Genomic DNA, 19,959 nt, shown 5'->3' with positions numbered 1-19,959 from the left:
TCGGTTATTTACTCTTTCGGATAATAGAAAGACTAGGGGGGGGCACTCCATGAAGTTAGCATGTGGCACATTTAAAACTAATCAGAGAAAGTTCTTTTTTACTCAACGCACAATTAAACTCTGAAATTTGTTGCCAGAGGATGTGGTTAGTGCAGTTAGTATAGCTGTGTTTAAGAAAGGATTGGATAAGTTCTTGGAGGAGAAGTCCATTACCTGCTATTAATTAAGTTGACTTAGAAAATAGCCACTGCTATTACTAGCAATGGTAACATGGAATAGACTTAGTTTTTGGCTACTTGCCAGGTTCTTATGGCCTGGATTGGCCACTGTTGGAAACAGGATGCTGGACTTGATGGACCCTTGGTCTGACCCAGTATGGCATGTTCTTATGTTCTAAGTTAGAAGAGGCAGTTGCTCAGAACATGCTGAGCAGCAAGCATTGACCAGTTGAAATCTGCTTGGAGTGTTGAGCGATCTGCCTCCTACTGTCTCCCCTGTGCTGTCCAGCATTTTAACTCTGAAATTTAAGCTTTGAACCTTTAAGGGTTGCTGTCAGCCCAGAGTAGAAGTCAAAGCCATATGACCTCCAAAGCAAGCCTTTGCAGACCTTTGACTAGTTGTTCTGAGGCCCTGAAAGTCTATCTTTGGCCCTAAAAGGCGGTGAACTCATAAATTCATGCAGGATGAATTGTCACCTCAACTATATTGAAAGTGACTCTGAGCAGTCATGCGGGTCTCTTTAAGGTCAGAGAAGATTGGTTCTGAAGAGGAATTCTGACCAGAGCTTCCCTAAAACCCCTACCATCTGTAGACAAATAGATCTCTACCTGAATATTTTCTCTTCTTTTTGCATTTTGTTCAAGTAATGGCCAGGTCTGTTCTAACTGAGTTACAGGTCAAAAGAGCCAAGGGCAAGGATAGGCAGTTCTGGTCTTGGAATTCCACAAACATGTCTGGATTTCCGGATATCCGCAATGAATATGTATCGGATATATTTGCATGCACTGCCTCCATTGATGCAAATGAATCTCACAGATATTCATTCTATATATTCTGAAAACTAGATTTGTTTGTGGCATTCCAGAACCAGAGTTGCTACCCCTGGCATAGAGCACTCCTATTGAGTTGTCTCTGTTCTTGGATGACAAAAGGAGTTTGTGGCAGTGCCCCATCCACTCTGCTAGGACATAAATAAAAATGTGGGAAACCCCACACTGTACAGCCTGTTGGAAAGAAAGTGGACACTAATTACTCGATGGACAAACAGGGCAAAATGCAGCCACACAAGTGAGCAATGTCTTCCAACGGTGCTGGCCCAGATGTGCTCTCTGAGCTAAGAAAGGTAAAATCTCTTTGTATATGCGCAGGAGTTCCTGTGCTCCGGCCTCATGTGAGTCTCCTTGGTCTTTTCTTCTGCAACTCAAATAAGATCTGTCTTTTTTTTTTAAATTTAACGACTACTGTTTCCTTGGCATTTACTTTTTCTATTTAGTTTCTCTTTAAAAAAAATATATATATTTTCCTAATTGATTTTGTTTGTTAGGCATGTCAGGGAAAACCCCCTTTTCAAGCACTGCAAAAAATATAGCCACAACAGACTTGCATAAAGTATGTCTAAAATGCCTGGGCAAATCATATATTTCATGTCAAATTGTGAGGTGTGTGCCCAAATGTTGCCCAGAGCTTTGAGATATAGGTATTGAAATTATTTTCAAATTCTTCCCCTAAGGGGACCAGAACCTAAAAATAGAGGACTGAGCCACTCAGGTACAGAGGCAAGAAAGCTTCATCTTCCTCATCTTTTCACGCTCATTGGGACAAAAAACTCCCCACCGGGAGCACAGGTCCTCCCATAAATCCTCAGAATCGAGAATCTTCCAAGGTGCTATTATTATCCATCTCATTGACCCCAACAACTGTGTTATCTAAGTCTACGCTGAGATTCACACCATCTACCTCAGAGCTGAGGTCTATTACCATTCAAGATAGTGCCTAAGCCTGCACAATTCTCATGTGTACCGAGATCTGTGTTGACAAAATCAGAGACGTGGAAATAGGTGCTGAAGATGGGCCATAGAGTCCTCATTATTTCTAGTTCCCGACTTGGGAACTAGAATTACATTTCTGCCAGATAAGGACAGCAAAACATTTGTCCGAAAGATGTGGCATGATTTCATAAGCCACTATATGACAAAAATGCATCTACAATCGCCGCATTATACTCCAATATTTGAGAAATTTGCAAAAACCCTTCAAGATTCTTCTTAAATTGATTCCTTTCAAAGGTCAAAGAAGTTGAAGAACCTCAGCCTTCTCAAACTCTGTTCATGTCTCCATTCCAAATAAAAGATTCAGATACAGAGTCCTTTGAATCTTTGTCAGTGCATTCAGTTGTAGACTCCCCAGGAATCCCAGAAGATCCATACCCAAAAATGGAGAGAATTAGTACGCCACCAAAGGATCTTACATATCTGACGTTTATACAGAAAATGGAAAAGTCTATCCCCTTCCCGGTTCAAAAAGAAACTGACCAAAATAGAAGAATTTTCAGGAGTATTAACATTTATTAAGGCTTACTACTTAACATTTTTATAATTTTACATGACATACGCAGTGCTGTACAAACACAAAAAGACAATTCCTGTTGAATATAGCTTGCAATCTAATAAGATAAACCTATAGGACAAGAGACGGGGTATTTCATAAAGTAAGACGGTGGTTAAAGAAAGGAAGAAAAGAAAGTTAATGAGGCTAAAAACAATCAGGCCTAAGATTTAAAAGCAGCTTCAGAAAGGCCCTAAACAAACCAGCAGTGCCAGTGCCCAAGGCCCTAAAAGATCTCCAGATAAAGATTTGGAATACTACACTGTCTATTCCATTAGTAGCTAGAATTAGCAATGACTTTGGGGAATGTTCTCCAGTCCTCTAGGTGGCGGAGCTTTCTCAAAGCACACAGAGCTGTGTTCTGTGTGCCCATGTAGGAGTATCTCTCATGTGATTCTCATCCTGCTTCAGTCTTGATCTTTCTGTGCTTCTGGGTGCACATGGAGTTCTGTTTCTCTTAGTTTATTTATGTTATTAATTTAGTTACCTTCGTTCGCTGTTTGTAGGAAGATTCACAACGGATGGTAGAAGCCGGGTCTGTGCTGATTAGGTCATACCAGAAGTCGTTGAGTCCGCTCAGGGGCCCAGATTGAACTTCCCCGGGAACGAGGACAGAGACGGCCTCTTCGGCAAGGCCCTATGGCGAGCTGGGGACTCTGTTAAGCACCCCATGCTAGTTCAGAGCGGAGCATCGTGGAATGTCCATTCACTCAATACATTGAAGTGCTTCCAGCCACCCGATGTGTCCAAGCGCTTCCAGCCACTCGAAGAGCGTCCATCCACCCGTAGTGCTTCCACCCACTCGTAGCATCCAAACGCTTCCATCCACTTGTAGCACTTCCATCCGCTCGATGCGTCCAAGTGCTTCCAGTCACTCGATGCATCGAAGTGCTTTTTCATTGAACCTGACGTATTGATGTACCTCAAAGCCGAGGCTTTCATGTGCTTCGTTGATGCGATGCATCCAATGCAGCGAGGCATTTGCGTCGAAGCATCAGAGTGACTGATCGAAGCCGGGGCATCAGCTCATTCGGCAGCGAGTATCTTCCCGTTTGGGGATCCCAAGCTGCATACCTCCCTTCACTGGCACAAAGGTGTCATGACCTGATTGAGGTGCAGGGGAGAGTTGTCCGATGCATCGACATGCAGAGTCAATGATGGAAGTACGGTGACCTTGCTCCAATACAAATATAGGCAAGGCCTAAGAGGCCAGCCAGCAGGTGTACATGGACTTACCTTGTTAGGCCTCATCGGAGGGAGGAGAGCATTGCCAGTCAGTGAGATGACTCTAGCACATTCGAGATAGGCCCCTTTGAGAAATTTTTCCCATGCGAGCCTATGTTCAAAACTCTCCAACCAAACAGCTCTCTGATCAGGATGACAGAGTGGTGAGGCTGTCAGTCCATCTTGCTTAAACGCATGGGGTTGAACCATCCTCTTGCCTAAGATGGAAGAATGTTTTTCCTGTCCAGCGCATTGGTCATGTCGATTGAGGTTGCCTGACCCCAGGGTGGAGGTTCATGGCATATACTACGACCGCTTCGGATATTGATGAAGCAGTGTTAGTTGTGACTGGGGTACCGGTGATCCTGCCACAGAGCTGAGGAAGCTGGCCTCGCTATAAGTCACATGGGGCCCAAACCCTTCAACTCATTGGAGAAAGGGATGATTTAGGGCTGTAGCAATGTGTTACAGACCGGAAAAACAAAGCACCAAATTCAGCAAATTTCTTTGGTGGCTCTGGGCAACAGTCTGCATAAAGGAAAACTAAATGTGACTACCCAAATGCAAGGACCATGGTCTGCGGCTGGATTAGTGGCAGGGCGTGGTGCCCAACCAGCAAGGGTCAACCAGTCGGAAAATGATAGCGGTGTCATCCATACGATTATATGTAACCCACTAATCAAGGCGGTCATCACGGGGATGCAATGCTTGTCCCCCTCACCAAGCCAGATCAAAATATGACTAGTGTAAGAGGTGGCAACTCTGGTGCTAGTCACCCTCCACGGCAACCCAAAGGAGGGCCATCCGCCAACGGATGTACCACGCCTCCAACGAAGAAGGGAGCACCCATACACATCAGATTTAAACATAAGAGCAAGCAATTCCGGTGAAGGCAGTAATCATGGCCCGCACAGGTAGCCAGGCGATTCTCCTATACGGATAAAGGAGGAAGATCAACTCCGCAGATGGCTGCCAAAAAGCATGACTCGTCTGACACTAGATAGGAGCCTAGGCCTCACACTCTGAATAGCCACAACCTGTGTAGGGATTCCACAGTAGACTGATGCGATAACAGCTCTGCCACCCAAAGGACGTTCCCCCAAAGTCATGGCTTTTTCATCCTGCTATCCAGGGAAAACACTGTGTATGATAAGCAAACTTGCAAAATCACACAGTACATGTACAACATTATACAAAAATTCAAGGATAGCTCCACCTCTCTATCCCCTGAATTGCAAGGGAAATTCCTATCTCATGTTTCAGAGGCAGAAGCATGCTCCAGGCATTTCATACAATCCATCTATGAGGAATGGATGCAGGATGCTCCATTCCTCTACACTACTGAATCTCCTACCACAGTTGACCTCGCCTCCAGACGGTGGGGACCTGTGGGGCTCCTCCCCACACGTGGTACCAACCCTCACCTCGGGCCAAGGGCCCACGAATCCTAACAGATTGCCAAGTCCATGGACCTGGTCAAAAGCATCAGCCATTGCTATAGCCACAGAAAGATTAGTGTGGCTCAAAGCCTCTGGATTACGAGAAGATATCCATGAGAGGCTAGCTAAAACTCCTTGCTTAGTTAGAAGACAATCTCTTTGGGTCCAAAGTGAGACCATTAACACAATTAAGGAGCATTGTATAACTCTCCAGACTTTAGCCACAGTCAATACAGATCAGATGGCATGTCAAATAAAATATCAGGCTTACAAGAGGCAAGCAGCCTATATTTCCAGCCGAGACTAGATAATTCTAGCAACTTCAGGGCTGAAGAGCCAATCAGGGCATTTATATTTAGCTCTCTGACCAATGACTGCCTGACTGGTAACAGTTTTCTAACCAGTGATACCTCATAAAGTTTTAGTTTTACAGCATCCACAAGGTTACTGGGATATGTCTACATCAAGCCAGCATCTCATGCCTCTGAACTACAATGCAAAGGCCAAAAACCACTTGAAAGCCAACTCTGAGGAAATGAGCTGTGTCTGAGGGAAAAATACAAGGTCTAAAGCAAAACAAGAAATCAGTGAACAAAAAACCTGTATTTCCTCACCGTGAGAAATTCAATATGAATACCCTTGCAACCATTTTCCAAATTCTAGACCACAGTGACTGATTCCAGGCAACTGAAGAATTCATCTGGCTCCAATTGCCATATTAATCAGTGTTGGTCAAGCCAACCCTAAAACTTACTCTGATACCCCCAGGATGTGAGTGTTAGACCTTTAGACTGTTTTGAGATAGGGACCTGATCAGTGTCATTGTTTTATTCACTAATGAAGAGTTGGATGATAAATCCTTTTCTTTTGATAGTTAGGCATAGAAAGACATTTCTTTGTGGTACTGGCTTTTACTGTAATTTTTAATTATTGCTTTGTCTATATCCCAGGGTATAAAAAAATATTACAGTACTCCCTGGTTTGTCTCTCCTGTGCATATTTCCCATACATGCTTCTTGGGGGTTCACGTTAGTGGCTGTAACAAGTCCAGCATAGCATCTTGAAGTGGCCATGGTGGGAGCTGTGGACAAATAATCTAAAGAATTTGACTAGGTTTGTGGGGTTTATGCAGTTTTTTGTTTAGTTTTTATTCTGATGATTTTAATTGTTTAATCTTATGAGTTTTACAAAACTTTTTATTTAAACAATAGGCAGGTTTTCACAGAAGCAAAAGAAACTGTACTGTCCAGTTATATGTTGAAAACAAGCATAGAAAATTTAGCACAATACATTGATTGTACACAAATACAAACAGCATCAAGAATAGAAAACAGCCCTGACATCCTGATGTTAAACATATACTAAACCCTCCAGAGCCTTATCCCAAAGTTCCTGTTCCCCTGTCAGCCAGATATTTCCAGTAAGGCTCCCAGATTCTGTCATACATAAATGACTTATGAACAGAGAAAGTCAGATTTTCAGTAACTATGTCATGGATCTGCTTGTGCCAGTGTGAAATCAGCGCCTGCGATTTCCAGTGTGTTGCAATAGTAAATCTAGCTACATGTATTAGATGGTCACACTGCCTGCTCGTTGACTTGTGAGAAATAAATTAACCCAAAGCCCAAGGCGTCAAGTTATGGGCAAAAGAGTAACTTGGTGCCCCAGAATATTGGAGATAGTCAATTCCACCCTCCTCCAAAAACCTCACCTGCACACTCCCACAGACGTGCATATAAGTCTCTATCCCCACACCCTTGCCAACATAGGGACACAGAGGGAGAGAATCCTGTATGAAAAATCGGTGTTCTGTAAGTCCTCCTCGCCAGTTTATACATCCAGTTCCAATCATGCAGCTGCAAATGGAAACCCAGTATACCTTCTTCCAAATTATCCCCCAGTCTCTATCAGTCAAAATCAACCTAAGATCTGTATTCCACTGTGCGATCAAGGTTAGTATAAGCTCCCTCTCTTCATACATCAAAGTGATGGCTCTGTATAGTAATGATATATTTTTCCTTTCCAATGAGCATCAAAACCCATTCCACCCGTGAGGGTGTGGTCCTGTCCCATAGTGTCCTTTTGGACCTTAGCAACTGCACCTTAATACTATCATATATTTCTTTTGATCCATCCTGCAGCTTGGTCATCTAACAAAGTCTCATAAGGGACCCAAATATCCTCATCCCAAAGCTGGCCCAGAAATCACAAATCCTCCTTCCACTGACTAGCTGTTGCTGCCTGGAAATTAGCTATGGAGATATGGGGATTGTCCCTTAATACAGCTAATGGGATGCGAGTGTCCATTGAAATACCCAAACTTTTACACATTGCCTGCCAGACATGAATCGTATGCGCTATTACAGGCCATGATCTCATGGTCCTGACATGGGGCGAGTTGGATGGCATAAACGGTAACAGAGCCAAGTCAATATCCCCAGCAGAAACCGACCTAGTAGATCTTTGAATCTTGGTAATTAAAATCCTTTTTTACTTGTTTTTTTAAATGGGCCCGCCAGTAACTTCCCCGCTTTGTTGCTGTGCTCATAAAACTTTTTTGTCAGGTAAAGCGCATAGACTTCTCTATAAAGCCCATAAGAAGCAGCTCAAGTTCTTGCCTCTTAGCCAGCAATTGTTTCTAAACTAGTGGAGCACCCCCTCTTATGTAGCTATTCTAAACCAGCTATTTCCCTTTCTAGGACCTGTTCCTTTGCCGCTCATGTCTTTTTAAGTTGATTGGTGTAACTTATAATTTTTCCACGCAAGACTGCTTTCGGAGTTTCCCACAAAACCAGAAGATTATACTCCTCACCTGCATGCACCTCCTAAAAAGCCTTAATCTATTCCTTGATCATAGATTGAATGTCCTCCCTTCCAAGGACAGTAATATTAAGTCGCTAAGTACTCTTTGTCGACAAGGTTTGGAAAAGGTCAATCACCAGTATAATAGGGCTATGGTCTGACAGATAACAGGGCAAAATGTTTATTCCCTTGACCCTAACAAGCAAATGTTGAGAACATAGGAAAAAATAGAAATAAGTGTTATGAACAGATGAGTAGTGTGTATAATCTCTACTACTAGGGTATTTGGACCTTCAGACATCCACCAAATCCACTCCTCTCTCATGTGCAGCCCCAGCACCTCCGGCAGCCATTTTTCAAAGAACTCTACTGGTACAGATCCTTCTCCCCACCTCAGGGAGGCCCACCAGGTGAATATTCCGTCCCCTACCGTTCCCTACCTTGATTCTACAAGTCATCGAGTTTTTCTGCATATCCATATACTGTCTCTCCAGAGAATCCAGCTTCCTTTTGGCTTCAGTCAATGGCATTTCTGGGTCCTCAACCCGAGTTTCAACATTCTCTAGCTGCAAGGTGTTCTCCTGAATCGAGGCCTCAAGCACAGCCACTTTACCAACCACCACCGCCAGTTCCTGATGAATATTCACAGTAAGTTGAAAAGAGAGTGAGTCAAACATCTTCTGTAGCTGCTGCTGTGAGTCTGCTAGCGTGATAAGGGCAGGCCACTCGTCTGAGGTCTGCTGCTTGGCCTGATCCCTGCAACCAGCTGCTGGTTTAAATCCTGCTTTTTGTGACCTGGTCTTATCAGCTCACATTGCAGGCAGTGAACTAGAGGGTACCTCCTTAGACTTGTTTAGAAACTAAATTGAAGAATGAGCGTTCAGGATGAAGACTGATTATGTGCCAGGGGCCTCAAGTGATCCCCCGAATCTTATGTTTTTATGTTGTATTCTGGTTTGATGTTATGTTAACTGCTGTGATATATAATGAACTGCGCTATATCACATTTTATTGTTAAAACTTACATGATCAAACACCATCTCGGAAAGGGCACTTGTACAATAAATGATCAAGGTGAATATCATTGACTGATGGCTGAAGTTGAGGAATGTGAAAAACATCTTATACACTTGGCATATGATGTTTTTGAGAGGACCTCTGTAATGGCTATAGATGAATGTGATTCATCATGGATGAGTTTATCTGGCATTCATGAAGGCATGCAGGAAAGGCTTGCTTTTACATAAGGAAATCTCTTTGGAAATAAGGTCAAGAAAGCTGTGAAAGTTTTGAAGGACCATTGTGCGATTCTTCCAATCCCTTTATAATACTGCCTTTGATCCAACCTCCTTTAGTAGGTCCCAGAGTTAGGAACCCAGGAAGCACTTTTTCCAACAGGGCATTTTCAGGCCTGGCTTATCTTGGGTATTAACAGAGTTTCAGATGTTGCCACTACTAAGGTAGAAGCTCTAAGTCCACACTGCTACCCAGTCAAAACTAGACTGAATCCAAAGATAAAAGATAGCATTCCAATCCTTGTTCCAATAGGTCTCCTGATAGATGTGAAGTTGAGGTTTCCTGCAACCTGTTGGCCCACTGTTACTGCTAACACTAGAGTCCTTCAGATAGTGCCAGAGTTACAGATCACCCCTGGAGTCCTTTCTAAATATTGAGGTTATATTGGCTACCCTCCAGTCTTCAGGTACAATGGATGCTTTTAATAATAGGTTACAAATTTTTTTTTAAAATTTTTTATTTATGCTTATTCAATAACAAATACAACTATTTGTTTACATCATTCAGATGTCCTTGTTATTAATCTAACAATACCACTTAAACAATAAGTACAGAAAAATAGAATACATCTGAAACTCAAGGCGATATTCAGAAGGATAAGTATTAAGAAAAAAGAGCGGAATAAGAAAAGCTAAGAGGTATATATCTCCTCCTTTTAACAATTGAAAAAGAGTGTCATCTAGATATCTCTACTTGCATCAAGCCCCAACACTACAAACTCTTGGAAATGGGAGTCAAGAAAAGCCCTAAGTTGTGTTATTTCGAAAAATACATATTTTTGATTTTTATAGGCAATTTCACATTTACAAAGAAATTTTAATAACATTTTCCCGCCCTTAGATTCTACCTCTGCTCTCATATCGAGGAATTTTCTTCTTCTATCTTGACATTTTACAAAACTTAGAATAAATTTGTATTTTATCACCATGGAACAGAGCAAGACGATTCCTCATATAGAGCCTAAGAACTCTCCCTGTCTGTTGCAAAAATAAATGTTACATGCAGTGTAGATCTAATCGTTATTGCCGTCTCAACAGAGGACTCCACCAATTCAGACAAATTTAACTGGTCTTCAACTAATTTACTCTTACCAACTATTTTATCTTTTGGTAACACATAATAAATTTTAGATAAAACTGGCAATGATTGTTCTGGCATTTTCAATATTTGCACAAGATATTCTTTAAACATATAAGCTGAGATCAGATCATGTCTTGGAAAATTAAGTATTCTTAAATTTAAGTATTGTAATGTATTCTCTATTCCTTCAAATTTCTTCTTGTATAGTATCTCTGCTTTAGCAAATTTTTGCTGCCAGCTTTCTAATTTAGTCATTTTAATCCCCATTAGATCAAGCTTTTCCTCATTTTTTACCAAGAGTAACTACAATATTATTGAAACATTGATTTGAGTCCACAGTCAATCTTGTCAAGTTAATGATTGCACCTTCTAAAGACTTTATTGCAGACCATAGTGAATCCATCGTAATTTCTGCAGGCTTATCCAAGGACAGCATAAACCCTTTAGCTACTTCTGTTTCCAACTTCGCCTCTGCAGTTAGGGTTCCCTCTCCCAATCCCTCAGATAATGTTCCTAATTTAAGGAAATCTGATGAAATATAATGAGGTGGGGGAGGGATACTTGGTGCACCAGGGCTCAAAGATGTTTCAGCCAATGGGTCTGGTATCCGCTCCATATCAGATCCCACAGCGGCTACTTCCCCTGGTGTCATTCCACGGTCAACTCTTTTTAAAAAAAATTTTTTAGTGTGCACGGTCAAAAATTTTTTAGTGTGCACGGTCAGCTAGTATTTACAATTGTTTGAAACAACATTTTCTAATCTATATTTTTTTAATTTTTATTTTTCACTACATCTATCCCTTGGTTAGTTTTCTGTGAGTAATTGTTTTTTAGAAAGTTTCCCTTTCTTTTTGTTTTCATTTTCAGTCTTTATTTTTTATTTAGATAGAGAATGCCCCCTTGTTTTATTAATTACCTTTTTCCCATTTTTTGTTATTTATAAGTTTCCTCATGTTTAGGTATATTTAGGTAATCAATGAATTTATATTATAGGTCACCAGAGTATTTTTACATTATATTTTTACATTTTATTGAATCATATTCTTTGGAATATATGATTCCTTTTCGGTGCTGCAATATTTCGTTCACTTCACCTAAAGTGCACACGCGATGTAATAATACCTGTTTGTTGTCCGTTGATTTTGTAAAAAGTAATGTTCATTGGCACTCATTCATTCGTGGCATTCTGCAGCCAACAGATTCCCCCTCCCCTTGTAGTACGTCATGTTTTCGTCAGCAGCTTACTCCACCTTGCACCAACGTCAGTATCAAACTAGATTGTGATTGAGTTCATTTTGGCGCCAAATTCACCTTCAAAATGGCGTTCCTGCTAGCGTTCGAGTTCTACACATTCCACTGTAAGGAGACGCGCGTTGCCGGCGTATAGAATACATGTAAGTCTCTCTGTTAGTCTTTTTGCAGCATAGAACACTGCGTTTCACAATTAAGATATTTAGAATCCTTGTCACCTGTTATTAATTCTTTCATTCACAAGATCACAACACTATATTTTACTGATAAGAATAGTACCTTAGCAGCGCACAGTCTACACTTTTGTCTACACTTGCACATTCAAGTTTGCAGTGAGTTACCGTTTGCGTTACTACGCTTCATACCCATTTTTATTCCACTCTGTTTTCAATAGGCATCCATGTCACTTGTTTTGAATAACGTTTTTATATGTGTTAGTATGTTTCATTAAGAAGAGGTGAATTCTGTTGTACGTGCCTGTCGCTTTCCTCTACGGCATGGTTTAGTCGGTTTTATTATTATTTTGTTTTATTCATCATTTAATTGTGTTTTTCACTTTGTCACACTTTCTTATTTTGATGTTTTGTGATTAATTAGATTAACCCTTTTTCCCATATTTTTTTCTCTTTTTTTCTTTTTTTCACCTTTTCCCTTTTCTATAGCTTTTCTTTTTTTTAGATGGATTAATTACAATATTCAATTGGTTTTTTCTGAATATTTATCAGGGACCTTGTTTCCTTTTTTGATATCAAGGCACTTCACATTTGTTTCTCTCATTCTGAATACATTGTGCATCTCTTCCGTTGAAAAATGTTGTGTTTCCAATAGATACTCACCCATATGAATTTAATATATGGCTTACCTCGAGCTACACATTTAGTTATATATTGATTGTTTTAAATATTCAGCTGACCTTCTTTTACGTTTCAATAGAAATGAAATTTGACTGTTGACATTATCCGGACCATCACGTGATTACGTTTCTAGAAACATTAAGGTAGAATCCTCAAAAGCTCATTTTAGCATTTTGGTTCCTTTGTCGATTTGTTGTTGCTTCCAGCGTTCTTTTATTCTTTCTATATGGTTTTATTCATTTTTTCCATTGTCATTACTTTTTGATCTTTTTATGTATTTATTTCATATGATTTATTGCTTTTATTGTCACTATTTTTATTCAATATTTATGTTGTGCTTTCATATGTCTGTGTGATTTTGAATTATTTATGTTTTTAATTATTTATGTTTTTAATTTAATTTTTATGATAATAAACACTTTATATGTTTACTTTGTAGCCCCTGAGGCAGCCACCATAGGTGGCGAAACTCGGCCAGAGTCGGGCAATTGCAATTTATTATACGTCTCCTTCATTAAAGATTGAAAAAGACGCTCTTGTGGCATCCTTCTGTTTGTCGCTTTCCTACGGTTTCACTGGATCGCCTACCCTGCTGTTTTTTGGGAGCTTTCTAATTTAGTCATTTTAATCCCCATTAGATCAAGCTTTTCCTCATTTTTACCAAGAGTAACTACAATATTATTGAAACATTGATTTGAGTCCACAGTCAATCTTGTCAAGTTAATGATTGCACCTTCTAAAGACTTTATTGCAGACCATAGTGAATCCATCGTAATTTCTGCAGGCTTATCCAAGGACAGCATAAACCCTTTAGCTACTTCTGTTTCCAACTTCGCCTCTGCAGTTAGGGTTCCCTCTCCCAATCCCTCAGATAATGTTCCTAATTTAAGGAAATCTGATGAAATATAATGAGGTGGGGGAGGGATACTTGGTGCACCAGGGCTCAAAGATGTTTCAGCCAATGGGTCTGGTATCCGCTCCATATCAGATCCCACAGCGGCTACTTCCCCTGGTGTCATTCCAGATGATGGGGTGAAAAAAGCTGGTATCCGCATTTGTACAGGCTCTGACAAGAGAAGGGAAGAAGCCATATCTTTTATTTTTGCCTTTCATTTTGTATGAGGCATTTATCAACCAAACAAAGTTACAGGCACACGTCTTTCCACTCCAACACTCTAATTATCAATCTACTATCCTCCTGAATGAAGGCCGAGGTCTTAGGAAAGTTAATAAATTATCAATATTACTCATATTTGAGCTAAAACTTCCCCGATGTAAAAGTTATCCGACAAAGCTGCACGTCCTTTTGGCGCACACGGCTTAGGCAGCACGCCGGGGTCGGCTGCGCGCCACAGGGGGGGCCGGCTTTTGAAGCTGCAGCAGGTCCCTCCCTGATGACGATAGAATGTGGAAGGGTTTGATGAAGAGTCCACCGGGGCCAGCGAGACTCCTCCTTACCCCGATTACAGGTAATGAAGTTTAAGTGGGAAATGGTCATCTCTCCCGCGTCCCTCAGCCTCAAGGAAAAGGTGCAGGAGGGCCAGCTTTTGAAGCTCCAGCAGGTCCCTCCCTGATGACAACAGAATGTGGAAGGGTTTGATGAAGAGTCCACCGGGGCCAGCAAGACTCCTCCTTACCCCGATTACAGGTAATGAAGTTTAATTGGGAAATGGTAGTCTCTCCTGTGTCCCTCAGCCTCCAGGTTACAAATTTTAACTAATAGATCTGAAATTTTATTTTTGAGTTCCTTCAGAATGCTGGGGTGCATACCATCTGGTCCAGGTGATTTTCTGCGCTTTAGTTTGTCAATCTGGCCTACTACATCTTCTTCATGCACAGTGATTTGGTTCAGTTCATCTGATGTATCACCCTTGAAACCATCTCCAGAACTGGTATCTCCCCAACATCCTCATTAGTAAACACAGAAGCAAAGAATTCATTTTGTTTCTCTGCAATGGCCTTATTTTCCCTAAGAACCCCTTTAACCCCTGCTTTGGATATATTTTAATAAACTTTTATTATTAGTTTTTGCCTCTACGGCCAACTTCATTTCAAATTCTCTTAGCCTGCCTTATCAATGTTTTACACTTAACTTCACAATGCTTAAGCTTTTTCCTATTTTTTATGGATTCTTCTTCCAATTTTTGAAGGATATTCTTTTGGTTAAAATAGCCTCTTTCACCTCATCTTTTAACCATGCCGGTAATCGTTTTGCCTTCCTTCCAGCTTTCTTAATGATTGGAATACATCTGGACTGAGCTTCTGAGATTGCATTTTTAATCAGTGTCCATGCCTGATAACCTTGTACACTTTTAACCTTTGCAGCTACACCTTTCAGTTTTTCTAAAAATTTTCCTTTTATCAAAGTTTTCCTTTTGAAAATTTAGTGTTAGAGCTGTAGATTTACACATTGTTCCCCTTCCAGTTATTAGTTCAAATTTGATCATGTTATGATCACTATTGCCAAGTAGCCCCACCACTGTTACCTCTCTCACAAAAGTCCTGCGTTCCACTAATAATTATATCTAAAATAGCTCCCTCTCTTGTCTGTTCCTGAACCAGTTGCTCCATGAAGCAGTCGTTTATTCCATCTAGGAACTTTACATCTCTGGCATGTCCTGATGTTCCATTTACCCAGTCAATATTGGGGTAATTGAAATCTCCCATTATTACTGCACTGCCTGACTGGTCATCTTTCTTGATTTCTCTTAGCATTTCATCATCCATCTGATCATTTTGGCCAGGTGGATGGTAGTATATTCCTGTCACTGTAGTCTTTCCCAACACACATGGGATTTCTACCCATATAGATTCTACTGTGCATGTAGTCTCTTGCATGATCTTTATCCTGTTGGACTCTATGCCCTCCCAGACATAAAGTGCAATACTCCTACCAAGTTGATCCTCCCTATCATTGCAATATAATTTGTACCATGATATAGCATGTCCCATTGGTAGATGTAATGCTTTAAGTGCCCCCTAAAATGTAATTAGTTGTACTTACACCAGTACTGTAACTTTTTTTTTGTGGTGTTTTCTGGCCTCTAGAGTTTGATTTATACATACCCATATGAGAAATACCCAATGGGCATTGAAGTCCCAGTGGAATGAGACTCACAGACTGCAATAGTACATCAATGTGCCAGAGAGATTTGGAGACTGTCTTAGTGGCTCTCTTATTCTGATTAAGGACACACCTTTTCATATTTATCCACACTTGATTGTCTTGACTACAAATGTTTCCAACCTGTGCTGGGGAGCTGGAAAAGATAACACATTAGCCTTCGGCAGCTAAGGGTAATCCACTATGCTGGAAAGCTTTTCAAAAGTCAGATGACCAACCAAATTTGATTTGATCCAGACAGCTGTGATTTTTTTGAGTAAGCAAGGGGAAAAAGGGCCTCTTCTGGATAGAGAAACTGCCAGACCAAACATTGTATTTGATATTGCTGAATTATGTTATCACTTTGATCTTAATTTTTAGATTGTGGGTTATAAGTGTCTTAAATAAAATACATTTAAGAAATAAGGCTTATACAATTAAAAATAAAATAAATATTTTATTGAAAACCTCCAAAATATACAAATAAATAGGCAGCCCCTTTTCCTACAAATTAGTGTAGTTCTTTATACAAAATAAAGAATACTTTAAAGGTAATAGAATGGAGGAGACCGGATTGCTGGGCCCCGATTCAGGGCCGGACCATCACCCACCCTCCCCGAATCCGGAAGTGAGAGGGAGGAGCCGCACGCTGAAAAACGCTGCGGCTGAGAGAGACCGCTGAGGAGCCGGATTGCTGGGCCCCGATTCAGGGCCGGACCATCACCCACCCTCCCCGAATCCGGAAGTGAGAGGGAGGAGCCGCACGCTGAAAAACGCTGCGGCTGAGAGAGACCGCTGAGGAGACTGGATTGCTGGGCCCCGATTCAGGGCCGGACCATCACCCACCCTCCCCGAATCCGGAAGTGAGAGGGAGGAGCCGCACGCTGAAAAACGCTGCGGCTGAGAGAGACCGCTGAGGAGACCGGATTGCTGGGCCCCGATTCAGGGCCGGACCATCACCCACCCTCCCCGAATCCGGAAGTGAGAGGGAGGAGCCGCACGCTGAAAAACGCTGCGGCTGAGAGAGATCGCTGAGGAGACCGGATTGCTGGGCCCCGATTCAGGGCCGGACCATCACCCACCCTCCCCGAATCCGGAAGTGAGAGGGAGGAGCCGCACGCTGAAAAACGCTGCGACTCCAGTGCTTGCCACCGCCGGTGCGTCGCCAAAGCCGTGCGTCGCCAAAGCCGTGCGCGCCCAAGGGGTGCGCACGGCTTTGTCCGGCTTAGTCCGGACTAGGACGGACCAGGACAGGCTGAAGGGAGCCCAGCACCATCTCTGATTGCTGAGAAGCAGACAAATCAGCTCATAACGACCGACGACCCTGTTTCTTTTTTAAAAGAGATGCCTCCAAAAAGAAAAGGGAAGGTAAGGGTGTTTCCACCAGAGCCCTTGCCTTCCCTACTTCAATTGGAAATCGATCGTTTTATGACCCAGCTGGGGAAAGAGAGTACCAATGAGACTGTTGGAGGTAACCCGGAAGGAGAACGGGTTACACCCGTTGAGGAGGCATCTCTCAGTCCTGACATACGACCGCCTCCGGCCCGACGGGATACCAATGGAGATGCAGCAACATCAAATACCGAAGAGGTAAAAAGATTGTTGTCTTCTGGAGGAGCAAGCTCCATGTTGGACTCAGTGGAAATTGAGGAAATTTCTCCTCAATTAGAGAGACAAAACTCTTCTCAACCTGAGGACCCAGGTACTGTGCGGGCAATAAATTTAAGACCAGAGACGGTAACTCTAGGGGCAATCTGGGATTTAGTAAATGGTTTAAATGATACTGTTAACCGACTGGAAGGGAAAATAGACTCAGTATCCAATGATTTGCAGCAAAAATATACAGGGATACAAAGACAGACAACTGAGGTAGTAAATAGAATAGGGGAAGCTGAGAAGAAAATAAAGTCCTTACAAGATTTGAGTGTAGCTATGGTAAAAGACCAGTTGGGTTCCTCAAAACGATTAGAAATAATGGAGAATAATATTAGACAGTTAAACATAAGGATAATAAACTTTCCTAGAATAGCAGGGGAGATTCCCTTTGTTTCTTTTAAAAAGTTTTTGGCAGAAGTTCTTGGTTTTTCTGATATTAACAATAATATGCTTGCAATAAATTCTTGTTTCTTTGTTAAAAGAACTTCTCCTCAAGCTTTGACTATCCCTGCTAATCTTACGAGTTTTTTGGAAAACTCAGATATGCAAATATTAGGTAGAGAAACCTTGATAGTTTCTTTCATTTCATCAACAGATATTAGTACCCTTATGAAAGTATATTTTCAAAAATTTCCCATTACGTATTGTGGACAAAATATTAAGATATTCCCAGACCTTGCGCCAATTACCAGAACAAAGAGGCGTGAATTTTTAGATTTAAGACAAAGAGTAACAGTCTTAGGTTTCTCCTTTTTGTTAAGGTACCCCTGCCGATGTATAATTAGAAGGGGTACTGAGTCATTTAGCTTTAGCCAGCCAGATCAGTTACGACAATTTGTAGAATTACGAGAACCACTTGCTTCATCTCCAGTAGGAACCTAAATAATGCAGGCATATATATAAACACCAGCTGTAAATGAGCTATTTTCAGAATTAATAGTTTCTCTTTTTTTTTTACTTCTCCCTTGTTATTGTCTAGCTATCTCAGATGTTATATATATATTCCTGGAGATATGGTTACCATTAGATTTCTTTGGTTATATACTACATATCATGCAATTATGTACATTTTTAAGGTGAATAGTTTTTCGAAAAATAATTTTCCTTTACTTTTTTTTTTTTTTTTGTTATGTGGTAATTGCAGATATGTTTTTGTTTTTATTTACCAATTCAATTAAGATTGAATGTAATGATTGACCTAATGTAAATTGAAAAATAATCAATAAATAAATAAAAAAAAAAAAAAAAAAAAAAAGGTAATAGAATGCAAAACTACTCTTGCTTATTTCGATCTTGGTCTCTAAATGCTACTGGGAAGCTGTTTCAACGAAATAGTGCTGTTTGTCTGAAATTTGGTAGGTTGCCTATGGGCAGTGATCTTACCCTACCCGTTAAGAATCTGATGAGTTGCTGTCACATTTATGGATGGTTATGTCTACCGATACATTGGGACCAGTGACAGGGAGAGTTTAAATATACATGTCTAGCAAGCAAGACAGAATGACAGTGTGGAGGTGGACGAAGTGAAGCAGTATAAGTGCCATTTGACAAGTAAATTAGCGCGTAGCGGTGATGTGGGTGCTCATAGGCCCTTAGAGAACTACAACAGCCGTTCACGACCTGCTATGTGCATAGAGTGTAGGTTGTAATATATTCGTCTCAGTAAAAAAAAACAAACCAAGAAACAGCACTGAAGATGAACAAGAACTTTGGAATACAAGGTATAAGTCACTTGTGTACCTTGTGACGTGTACCTTGTGACTAGTACATCTAACCTCAGGTCCATGTTTTGACACTTTCCATGAGTCTGTATTTAGAAGTAATTAGACTTCCCAGCATGGTCTGGGAAGTTTTGGAATCTGTTGATATACTTTTTCCAGGTTATATGTGTGTTTAAATCCTATCTTGTATGAAAATGCTTTTTATGATGATTAATTTCAGTTATTAGCTACTGATAAGTATGTTTCACCTCTTGATCTTTCACCCAGGTTTTTTGTCTTTGGTTTGAACTATCTTATTTTAACACATTGTCCCTCTCTGTCTCTTGGCTTTTTCTTTTAAGGCTTTAAAGCAGCAGCTCACAGACCTGCAAGAAGAATTAAAACGAAAAGAGGCAAGGTGGTCAACCACACACACTCGCCTAAGAAACCAGATAGAGGCTGTAACAAAAGAGAATGCTGAATTGCGACAAGAAACTAAGGCTTTGGAAAAGATTCGACTGGAAACCTGGAAGAAAGAGGCTCTTGAAAACAAGGAGGTTGAAAGTAATAGAGTGGCTTTGAAAAGAGCAGCTTCTTTAGTAAGTTCATAACTTAATTGTATAACAATGCAATATTTTTTTCAGTTTTACTTTTAGAATCATGAGCTGTAATGTTGTATGGTTTTCTAGTGTTTGCATTATAATTTTTGTACGCACAAATGGCTATAATTATTATATTCTAAATTATAATAACAAACAAACAAGGATGATATCAATGTTTTCACATATACCCTTTTACAATTATACACATTAGACATTAGGGTTGTGAATCGTTTTTGAACGATTAAAATTATAGTCAGATAATTTTAAAATCGTCCTAAATCGTTAGAGTGCTCGATACAATACAAATGCCCCCGATTTATCGTCAGGGGCATTTGTATTGTATAGTTA

General features: G+C 40.8%; 1 protein-coding gene across 3 annotated transcripts in view; it reads left to right on the top strand.

Annotated features, from left to right (window-relative positions):
• Positions 1–19,959, top strand: part of CENPJ (centromere protein J) — a 363,081-nt gene that overhangs the window by 209,222 nt on the left and 133,900 nt on the right. For all 3 annotated transcript variants that reach the window (XM_029602492.1, XM_029602491.1, XM_029602493.1), the window contains one exon: positions 19,372–19,608. In XM_029602492.1, coding sequence (XP_029458352.1) covers positions 19,372–19,608 — 237 coding nt within the window. The remainder of the gene's footprint in view (positions 1–19,371; positions 19,609–19,959) is intronic.

The sequence above is a fragment of the Rhinatrema bivittatum genome, chromosome 5, assembly GCF_901001135.1.
Source record: "Rhinatrema bivittatum chromosome 5, aRhiBiv1.1, whole genome shotgun sequence".
Taxonomy (NCBI): Eukaryota; Metazoa; Chordata; class Amphibia; order Gymnophiona; family Rhinatrematidae; genus Rhinatrema; species Rhinatrema bivittatum.
Note: the sequence above shows the minus strand (reverse complement) of the source record. Positions and strands in the feature narration are given on the sequence as shown.